This window comes from Astyanax mexicanus, chromosome 9 (genome assembly GCF_023375975.1).
Source record: "Astyanax mexicanus isolate ESR-SI-001 chromosome 9, AstMex3_surface, whole genome shotgun sequence".
NCBI classification, from domain to species: domain Eukaryota; kingdom Metazoa; phylum Chordata; class Actinopteri; order Characiformes; family Acestrorhamphidae; genus Astyanax; species Astyanax mexicanus.
Window position 1 is genome coordinate 35,624,662 of NC_064416.1, and position 12,139 is coordinate 35,636,800.

The following is a 12,139-nucleotide window of genomic DNA, read 5'->3' on the forward strand; positions in this document are numbered from 1 at the left end:
CACTCAGACCAATATTTAACTATATAAACAATTGTACAACATTAATTTAGACAAGCAAAGTATGAGATTCCAGTCTGGCAGCATAAACAAAGCTTGTGGATTTAAAGTTACACAACAAGTACACTGTGAATATACTGATTAACCCTCTTGTTGAACATCAGCACTTCACTCTACTAGCACTGTATGTCTGGAAAGACCTTGATGCTTAGAATGTGTGTGTGCATATGCATATACAGTACATGGTGTGCATGTAGTGTAAGAACACTTACACTAGATCTACTTTTCCAAACAGTAAAGATGTTAAAGTTATGAAATAACACATATGGAACTGTGCCGTGACCGAGATTCGTTACATCAAAAATGGTAAGATCCCATCCATCTTCTATATTAGATTCTTCAAAGTAGCCCCCATGCTTTGATGTAGATTTACACACTCTTGGCGTTTTCCCAAACTGCTTTGTGAGAAGCCTCCTGGGACACTTCTCCAACAGCCCTGAAGATTCCCCTGAAGCTGAATATTCTAGATACACTGAGCACTTGCTGGCTACCTGAAAACCACTTGAGGAAAGAACAGGGCTTTAAAAATAACTTTTTTTAATGTCAAATTCAAATGTTTTCAGTCTACAGCAGAAATAAAGGGATCTGCCTCACTGTTCCAATACTTTTGGAGGGGACTATATACAAACAGTTGCAAGAAAAACTATGTGATTTGACTTGTATGAAGCTGGACAGACAGACGGTCTACAAATGGAGAAAGTTCAGCACTGTTGCTACTCTCTCTAGGTGTGGTTGTCCTGTAAAGATGACTGCAAGAGCACAGCACAGAATGATCAATGAGGTAAGGAAGAGTCCTAGATTGTCAGCTGAAGACTTACAGAAATCTCTGGCACATGGTAACATGTTGACAAATCTACAATAAGGAAAACATTTCATAGGAGGAATGGATTGCCGTCATCAACGGAAAAATGAATTCCCAAGTTTACCAAAACATTTTGCAGGAAAACTTAAGACCATCTGTCCTCCAACTGAAGTTCAACGGACGGTGGATGATGCAACAGGACAACGACCCAAAACATAGAACTAAAGAGGAATGATCCAAAATTCCTCCTGACTGTTGTGCAGGTCTGATCTGCAACTACAGGAAACGTTTGGTTGAGGTGGAGGTTCAGCCAGTTATTAAATGCAAAGGTTCACATACTTTTCCATCCTCATTATGAATGTTAACATGCTGTGTTCAATAAAACCATGCAAACATATATTTTTCTTGTGTTGTGTTAATTTAAATAGACTGTGTTTGTCTGTTGTTGTGACATAGAGGAAGATCAGAACACATTTAATGACCAATTTATGCAGAAATCCAGGTAATCCCAAAGGGTTCACTTACTTTTTCTTGCAACTGTATATTCCTGATCACACTGTAAAATAGACTTTGGGTAAGTTTCCCATACAGGGTTAAGCCTGGTCATAGACCGTATGTTTTCAATTAAAAATGTTGTGTGGTCCAAGACTAGACTTAATCCTTTTTTTGAGAAATTGCCCCAAAATATCCAGTTTTGTAGACATTTGCTCATCCAGCATTTCCTTTGTAATAACAGCAGGTTTGTTCCCTCTTTGCAGCAGGAAATTGTAAAGCCTTCTGATACAGTGTATATATGGTGTGAGAAAACGTGATGTGCAAATGTGTCACTGCTGGTCCAGAAAGCATAAATCAGAACCTTTACAGAACCCTGAGGAACAAAGGAGAAAGAGAGAGAGAGAGAGAGAGAGAGAAAGAACAAGTGATAAAAAAGCATGGGGAAGAGGACGATTAACGGAAAAACCCTTTCCACTTCAAACTGAAAACAGCGTGCTGACACGGCCTTTGTCACGCCAGACACACACTCACACACAGACATTTAGCCCACATCCTCCAATACAGCGTGTCCTCCAATGGGCTGCTAACCCAACCCACTGGAAAATGGGGTGCACTGAATTATCAAACATAACATTTTATCGAGATGTGCTAGTCCGCTAATTAAAGCTTGTGAAACATCGTTTAATTTTAAATTGATTAATTTGGCCAAAAAATTAAGGAACATTTATTAATACAGAAATGTTTGGTATTTGAGTTGTATATATTTGCTATAGCATTTCTGTGAGGATTTAATCAGTGACAGGAGCAACTTAAAGTAGCCAAATTCATTCATTAGAAGGTGTGTCCACAAACAAATGATATGTATACTGACCTATCTGATTTATTCACCATTATTTGCAGATGCAGTGCCACGCGTTTTCAAAAACTGCATTTTTACTCACATCCTATCTGGATTATTCAAAAACTATCTGTACAGTATTTGCCCTTCTTTAAAAATATTTTTATTTCAGTCCTCACAGAGAGACGAAAACACTTGGGTCAATAGAACCTCATAAAGGAACACATAATGAATTATGTAGTAACTTAAAAGTGTTAAACAAACCAAAATACTCTGGTGATATACTGGTGATTCTGATTAATTTATCCTGTGCAACAGAACAGCTCTTTTGCTTCCATTCCTGGGGCAGTCCTGATGAGAGCCAGTTTCATAATAACATTTTTGATTTTCTTTGCCACAGAACTTTTTTTTTTTTCAGATTGACTGACCTTAATTTCTTAAAGTAATTTTTACTTATGTCACTAGTTCTTGCCATAATATGGATTAGAACATTATTCAAATTAGGCTATTAACCGTTTACCAACTCTACCTCTTCACAACTTTACAACTGATGATCTTAAACACATCTTTTAATTAATCTACAATGCTGAAAAATGTAATTGCAGGTCACTATAAAGTAAGTAGGGGTGGGACAATATATCAGTATCACGATATAGCATATGGTTTTAATCGTATCAAAACGTGGCATCAAGTATCAACATGTTCATTGAAACTCACAAAGATCTGTCCCAAATTTTTACGTAACTGAAGTTACTGCTTCATTACTCCACATGGTGGCGCTAATCAAATGAATAAGGTCAACCTGTGGCGAAGAATATTGGTTGTCAAATTCCGTAAAAGTGACACCAATAAATTCATAATTTCTGGTATTTGCTTATTTAGGAGTATTTTATCCTCTTCAGTAACACAGATGACATAACGTATTGCAGAGATCACAATATTGTGGTATCATCATTAGCTTGGCTAACATATTGTGAGAGTATCTCATTGTGAAACGTGCAAGCATTGTGATGTCAGCATTTTCATAAAGTTTCCACAAAGAATTTCCTGAATCCACGTTTTCCAAAATCTCCACCTTGCAGTTTTATTTTTCATATATATATATATATATATATATATATATATATATATATATATATATATATATATATATATATATATATATAGTTTTATTTCTAATTTTTATCCCTTTTTTTGCCAATTTACCCTTTGGAGTGATGTGGGGAAAGAGAGCGCTATTTACACACCCAAATTGCCATTATGCTCTCTTAGGGCTACGGCAGCTGATGGCAAGATACATGAACAGGATTCGAACTTGGGATCTCCTAATCATAATGGCAGCACTTTATAGCCCAAAAATTGCATGGTTTAAAAAAACATGTGGGTACCACTTTAAAATAAGACTACCTTTATAAAGGGTTTGTAAATGGTTTACAGTTTGTTAATGATTACTAATTAGGTTGTAAATGCCTTACAAATCATTAATTACAAGTTATAACACATAAGTAGAAACGGCAATAATATATATGGCTGTGGGTTCACTCTTTGGCAAACAACAGGTCATTGTTGCCCTTTCTACGTATGTGTTATAACTGATTATTAATGATTTTTAAGGCACTTACAACCTAGTTAGTAACCATTGATAGACTGATTGTAAACCATTTATAAACTCTTTAAAAAGGTAGTCTCATTTTAAAGTGGTACCAAACCTTGATTAAAAAAAAATCCAGATATATTTGAATGAGGCCTAAGATGCGGATATCCCTCGCTGTTCTTGATGGACTATAAAAATCCAATAAAGTAAATTCAGGGTCAGCTGCAGCACTCGGCTGTTTTTCTCTTCTCTATTTCTGCTCTCAGTTTCACACACATTTACACACATACAGACACAAACAAACATTCACACAGGCACAAACACACGCAGACACACAGTTCTTTCCCCATCTGCAGTGTTTTTCCTGTCGTGCCGTGGTCATGGCGGCTACTGTGGACACTCCACACACAATCTCGCCAGCTCAAAGCTTTTCTTCTTTTCTCTCTGTTCTGTCATTCTCTCTTCTTTTTTACAGATGAGAGAGAGGTACTGTTCTTTCCTTTGCTTACCTGAGTCTCGAGCGGCTGCTGCGCTCATTTGCTAGGTCTGCTCGTGCTTTATCCCTTTGCACCTTCACAGCGTCCAGCTCACAACTCACTGTGGACACCTGCTGCACCAGATCCTTCACTCTGAGGAAGACAGAAAGATTCAGAGAGAGAGAGAGAGGAAGAGAGAAAGAGAGAGAAGCTTGTTGTTGACAGGAGGTGGTAATTATTATGTTGTGCTCTTTATATGGAAGAATATAGCTGGAATGGAAAGCCTCTCATGTTAATTTTCCACATATAAAACGTTATATGCCTCTATCTTTGGAAGTGGAAGAGGCTGAATGTGGAGGCAGATTTCTGCTGAGGGTTCCAGAGAAAAGGACTCTAAAGTCTCTAAAGTGACAGGAAATTGCATGCCAAAGCTAAACATTAGCAGAAGTAGTGGGACAACCCTGTTAATTACTGAATTCGGGTGTGTCCCAATACTTTTTTCCATTTAGTATATATGTCATATTAAATTAAAGCTGTATTGCTTTAGTTAATGCCCCAGGTCCAATAAACCGCTTGTGTATGGGCTTAGTCAATTTTGGCTATAGTTGAAGCTTTTTTGTACCTCATATCTTGAGTTTTAGGGAATTTTGTCACATATTCTAAATAAATGAATCCGTATCCAGGACCATTTTTGGGCTCATCTGAGGGCCAAGAGGAACATTTTTTTTTTAGCTGTGGACTGATTGCATAATTCCATACCTCTCTTTTTCTCTGAGTGAATAATTGAGAACGCTTTGGTCATTTGCTGTTCTTTTTTCTATTTTACTCTTATAAAAAAACACTCACACAGTGAGGAACAGCAGCAGGAGTTCCTCATATAAAGTGCTGTTCTAATATTACCTAATGTTTTTGCAGGTAGGACAGAACGAGACAAGCATTTGTCTCCACAGAGCTGAGTTACTGCCACTCCAGCTTTTTATGCTAATTGGCTAGTGTAAGCTGACGGTGCTGTTGTACGCAGTGCTCCATAGCACTTGTAGTGGTATGGCTGTATGTGAAAAATGCATATTGCAGGGGAATTTAAAACCGTTAGACTGGATTAACCGATATACCATCCAGCATTATTAAACTGCAGTGACAGTTTGTGGACAGTTACATCGTTTGAAATGAACATATATATATATATATATATATATATATATATATATATATATATATATATATATATATATATATATATATATATATATATATATACATATATTTGTTTACGTACCATGCTGTTAAAAAAGCAGTATAAACGTGCCTTACATTTTCATGTACTCACAACAAGTGCACGTGTGTGAATGTGAGTAAGAATAAAAGATAAGATTAAAAATAATAAATGTTAACATACCCATATCTACAGCAGTTATCTCCAAGCTACTAAGCTAAAACAATAACGCAATATTGTACAAACATCAACATTATCCCTTACACTTGTTCTCAAAACCAATGAACATTCACTTCCTTCTTAGTCTTCATCTGAATGAATGATGTAAGATTCAAAAAGTACAATATTGCCAAAGTAATCCTTCTCTTTATTTGTGTTATTTTACTGACAAACCTATTTAGGTAGCTTTACCTATAACCCTAATCAAACAAGTGATGGAAGTATGTAAAATGAGAATCCGAAAAAATATATGTTTCTTTCCTAGATTGTCTTTGCAGACAGCATAAACACAAGCTATTTCAGGTTCTGTCTGCGCATTTTCATTTAATTTATTAATATACATCCATATTTCAGCCTTGCAACTTTACAGGAAACATTGAAGCTCAGCTCGCTGGGATCACTGAATCACTTTAATTTTTATATTTCTAGGCACATTCAGAAAGCCTGTGTTCCCTGCTTCATGCTTCCCTGCTTCCCTGCTTCCCATGCTTCCCTGCCACTGCCAAAAGTAATTGTTTTGAGACACTGATTTTTGGGTTCTCATTGGCTGTAAACCATATATTCATTAGCAATAAAAGAAATAAACTCTTTAAATACTGTCAATCACTCTGTGTGTAGTGCATCTATATGATACATGAGTTTTAAATAAAGTATAATAAATAAAGTAACTTTTCAATGAAAATATTTTTAAGATGCACCTGTATTTAGGTTTATACTGTCTGAAATGAAATAAAGTCAAAGTAAATATAAAATATATATATATATATATATAAATATTTATATACATACTCAATTATTTAAAAAATGCTTTAAAATCTTGTTAGTAAAATAATGCCATACACTTCCCCCCTATCTCTCTATTTTTGTGCACGAGAAGGAAGAAGCTTGTAAATGCTGCAGTCAGCCTGTGAGAAAGCTCCTCGGGTGTTTAACAGAGGCCTATATAGGCTGACTTCCTCACAGCTCTTTTGTGTTAGGAAATTATGGTATGTATGAGGTCATGTCCCAGCACACATGCACGCACATGCTTGCCGTGGAAAGATGATTAGCCTGTCTTGATGCAAGATTCTTACATGAGCCACAAACAGGAATTGATGTGACAGCACGGTGGGAAAACACCAGAACATCTCCTGTTCACAGTTCCGACAAACAGGGACGTGGCTGAACACATAGCGTACACTCCAGAATAACCCAGCCTGGATTACTTCCACAACCCAGCAGAGCTGCGCTACTGCATACCCCAACACACTGGATTAAGCTGACCCAGCACTGCTGTGTTATACAGTATAAATAGCTCGACATGCTGAAGTTATAGTTACCATGACTGAGGACTGGAATGTTTTTTCATTTTTTTTGTATGTATACAAAATTATATTTTCAAAAGTATCGGGACATCTGCACTTTAATTTCTTCCTCTGAAATCAAGCATGTTAAAAAGAGCTTTTCTTCTTTTTAGAGTAACTGTCTCTACTGTCAAGGGAAGGATTTTAATTCATCAGAACACACTGTGGATGAGCCTTATTTACAATGTAGCTGAGCATTACACAGGAGGGAATAAAAACATAGTAAGAATACATGGATTATTAAAAAGTAAAATCATAAAAATACTGTAAATGTAATTAGAAATTGGTACCTAACCTTCAAACGATAAAACAAACAATTTCAAACAGGCCTACCAAATCAAATAATTGAATAAAAAAACTAATAATAAAAAAATGAAAAAAAAAATGAAATAAAATAAAGTGTACATGAAATAACTAAAAAAGGATAAATGTATTATTAAAAATAAAAACATAAAAAATACTATATGTTTTATTATAAAATGAAGAACAATAAAACAATATAGCAAACAATTTCAAACAGGCCTACTAAATAAAATAATTGAATAAGAAAACAAAACTAAACTAAACTAACTAACTAAAAAACTAAAAAATAAAGTAAATACTAAGTGTAAATTAAATAACTAAAAATGATAAATGTATTATTAAAAAAGTAAAATAAACAATATCATAAATTTTATTAAAAATGAATAATTAAAAAGAAAACATTATAACAAACAGTTACAAACAGGGCTACTTAAAATAATTGGATTAAAAAACAAAAAAATAAAAAAAAATAACTTAAATAAAATAAAGTAAAGAATAAGTGTACATGAAATAACTAAAAAGGATAAATGTATTATTAAGTAAAAACATAAAAAACTATAAATTAATTAAAAATTATGAATACAAATAAAACAATAAAACAAACAATTTCAAACATATAAATAAATGAAATACTTTCATTAAAAACAACTAAAAATAGACAAAATAGATAATGAATGTGTCACAGCTTAGCCCATGTGTTTCTCTCTCATTTGGTCCCTTGTGCTCCTCCCCTCTGTTTACCTGTCATGTGTTTCCCAGCCATGTGAATCTGTTGTGGTTTTGTACCTGTCTCCGCCCTAGCTCCGCCCCAGCCCTGCCCTAGCAATTAGTGTTCTCACCTGTGTCTTGTTTGTAACCCTGCCCCTTTGTTATCCAAGCCCAGGTGTTCCTCACTCTCCTCCTGTATTTAAGCCCCTCCGTTTGAGTGTTCAGTGTCGAGTCTTTTGTATTCCTGTTTTCCGTATATGTGTTCACCAGTTTGGTATTTTGTGGTCTTTTGAATCTCTGTTTCTTCAGTCCAGGTCTGTTGTTTTGATTTCTTAGTATGTGTTCCAAGTTTGTTCATTTTGTATTCTAAGTGTTATTCTAGTTTTTCTGTTTCTTGTTTGTTTAGTTAAGCTTAGTTTGGTTCTTAGTTTTCTTAGTGCTTTGTTTTTGCGATACCCGTGTTTGTTTTCTGTTTTGTTATCTTGTTTATTAAATAAATATATATAAATATCTGCACTTACGTCCACCCTCCTCATTCGTAACAGAATACTAGACAGAATAGTACATGACCTAACTAAAAAACATAAAAGGAAAAACTATGAAAAACAAATATACCAGTAATGCAATGTAACATAATAATAGAAAAAAAAACAAATCACATTAATATCAAAGCAATACAAATATATTACATAATGCTTAAGATTTTGGAGTACTGTTGTGAGATTTTGGTTTTATTCAGGTACATGAGTGCTAATGAGGTCAGGGTGTTGGATGATCACCACTCCACCTCATTCCCAACCCCACAACTCATCTCAAAAGTATTGGATGGAGCTATACTGTTCCGGAGAACACAGTTCCACTGCTCCACAGCTCAATACTGAGAGGCATTATAATCCTCTAGCCTAGCTGTGCTAGCTATGCTATGCTGCTAGTGCCATGGTTCATGTTTATCTACCCCAGAGAGTCCTATTCTATTGGCAGTTCCTGTCACAGGGACTACACAAGCTTTTGGTGTGCATTTGCACATCTGTGTCAGCAATGTGAAGTGGATACTTTTAATCATTAGATAAGATACACAAACATTTGAATATATACAGTAGTGTATGAGAACAGTTCTGGCACTGGCTAAATCCTTTCCTCAAGATTTCAATAACACAATACGTTCCAGCTCTTTCAGCCTGTGCGGAACTATGGGTTACCCAGCACCATCAGAACACAGCATTCCCAACTCAGCCTACCCAGATCTGGCTGCTGCAGTAAAGCAGAGCTAAATATAAACCAAAATAGAGATTACTAAACATGAAATCAAACAAAATGAAACATTTGCTCAGATTTTACCTAATTTTATTTTAAGGGTTTTAAAAAATACTTTTTAAAGTATGTATTAACCACTCAACCTTTTTAATAGCTCAGTAAAACCACCCAACGACAATACATTTAGCTCAACAGTGCTATTCTAATCATACATTTACTTCAGTGCTGCAATTTTAATCATATATTATTTACCTATTTTAGTAATATAATCACCTCAGCAGAACTGAATTTATCTTATTAGTGCTATTTAGGTCAATTGTAACTCAAATTCACACAGAGAAAGGCAGCCATTCTCTTGGTAAACAAACAAGGCTAAGGCTAAGTTAGCTCAGCTTATGTTACTATCTTATTTTATGGCTCATATCTTTCAGCAGGAAAACAGACAGTTTGTAAAGTTGTAATAAACTAATACCAAATGTAATAAATGATGCTAATTTTTTTATTTTGTAGTATTCGTGTATATAGTGCAAAAAATAAACTTTTTTTCAGCTCCCTGTCATCCCTTCTTACTCACTCTCTGCATTGTACACAGCGGTGTCTGGGGCATGCATTAAAATAAACTTGTGGTGTCAATCGATTAAATCATTTAATCAGATAAATCATAACAATATTCTGTGATTAACTGTGATTAATTGCACATGTTCTTCTTAAGACACAAGTTTTTAAAGTGGATATTTAAATGTAAATAAAAGAATGAATGCAAGGAATCGATTATATTTATATCAATTATATTTAGATTAGTGTGTCAATCAAAATACTAGTATATACTTGTATGTTTGAGGGGATATAAAACCAACATGTAAACATCTCAGCTTTGTTGTAAGTAAATCTGAATTAGAACTTAATTTTCTGAGTATAGAAATCTCAGAAAGTGTTTGGTATTGCACACATGCTTACAGTAGGGGGATGACCATTTAAATAGCCTGGGGGTTAATATATAATGTCCAGTATTTAGTAATGGGTACACTGTCCCTTTAAGAGCTCTTTTTGCTAAGTGGCCAGACATGTGTGTAGCTACACTGAGAGCGTAGAGAAAGTGTGTGTTGTATTATGGAGACCATTGGACCAAGCTCCTTTCTTTTATTTCTTTTATTTATGTACCTAACGGCATAAATGTGCTTTGGTGCTGCATTGGTTCATGTATTAACTAATAAATAAGTAAGTCAAATACCACCAGAGCTAGTCTAAGTGTCCTATCTGCTCCATGTGCTTTGTGTTTCACCTGCCCCAAAGCTTATCAAACATCTGGGTCGGAGCTGGAAGTCTGAACCGAGACCGACTCTGGAGTGTACCAACTGGAAATCGCACATGGGGGATGTCTCTCTTATTTTGTTGTCCGTGTTGGAACTTTTCAGTCATTCAGCAAGAAAAAAAATATATGCATTGGGTTCAAACATAGTAACGTAATTAACTGCATAAAAAAAACAATGCTTTACTGATTCTAAATTTATTGCCTGCGTTAACGTTAACGTTTAAACAAATCATTATTCAACCTTTCACCTATACAACCTTTTTTTGTTGCTATTTTTCCACAAATAATTTCAGTTGGTAAATATTCTGTAGAGTAGAAAAGGGAGAACCTCTGTGAAAGTGAGGTTAATTATACACAAGGGTCATTAGAGTGCCCTTAATCCCACCCTAAAAACAACCAAACAGTGCTTAATCAGTCAAACATTGAACTCCATCGAACACTCCACAGACCTACCCAAACACATCTCCATCTTCTTACACACACACACACACACACACACAATTGATTCAAGCTGTTCTTCCTTAACATCAGCCAAGCAGGGCCGTAACCGTCAAACCCAGGGGCGATCTATCGTTTGTCTATGTCCACAGTCATTTATGTTTCTCTCACTCTCTTTCTCTCACACACACACACGCGCAACACAAACATACCGAAGCACATGTGCTCTCAGACAAAAGCAATCAACCCAGACAAACAAAGCCCAGGAAGAATAGAGGGAACAAACACTTCTTCACCAGTCTGACCCACAATAACAGGCAAAGGACAGGCCTGCATCCGTCACACACACCTAATTCTGCACTCTGCGTGAGAGGAGAACAGAGAGACAGCGGCATGTGGACAGAGAATTAGATACCAGCTGTTCACACTCTGAGCCACGCACTTCCACACCCAACTACTGCTTCCTTTCGCATGCAAACTACATGCAGGCAGCAGCGCTCGGCTGCGAAAACACAGGTATATGGAAACTAAATTACTGTTTTTACATTCATTGATAGAAGCAAAACACGGCAAGAAGTTCATGGATAAGTTTTAGGAATAGGGGGAAATGAAAAGAGGCTCTATTACTCTGTTGGAGCCTCTAGACTGGATACAAGGTGAGATGGTTGGGCATGCAGGCATGAAAGTTCTGTATGGCATCCTGCAGCACATTCACCCTGGACAGGGGGAAAAATAATAATAATAATAATAATAATAATAATAATAATAATAATAATAATAATAATAATAATAATAACTGATTATTAATCATTTTTAAGGCATTTACAACCTAATTAGTAACCATTAATAGACTAATTGTAAACCATTTATAAACACTTTATAAAGGTAGTCTTATTTTAAAGTGGTACCAACTGGTTTTTAATTACAGTTACAATCTTGACATGTTCTCCTCCACCAGTCTTGCACACTGCTTTCGGACAAATTTATGCCACTCTTGGTGCAAAAATTCAAGCAGCCGAGCTTGGTTTGAAGGCTTGTGATCATCCATCTTCCTCTTGATTATATATAATTAGGTTTTCAATTTGAT

At 35.5% G+C, this 12,139-nt stretch overlaps 1 protein-coding gene across 1 annotated transcript in view; it reads right to left on the bottom strand.

The window, feature by feature from the left end:
• The window catches only part of lekr1 (leucine, glutamate and lysine rich 1), a 156,180-nt gene that overhangs the window by 91,017 nt on the left and 53,024 nt on the right, over window positions 1–12,139 (bottom strand). Inside the window, exon 4 of the mRNA XM_022679792.2 lies at window positions 4,296–4,415. Coding sequence (XP_022535513.2) covers window positions 4,296–4,415 — 120 coding nt within the window. The remainder of the gene's footprint in view (window positions 1–4,295; window positions 4,416–12,139) is intronic.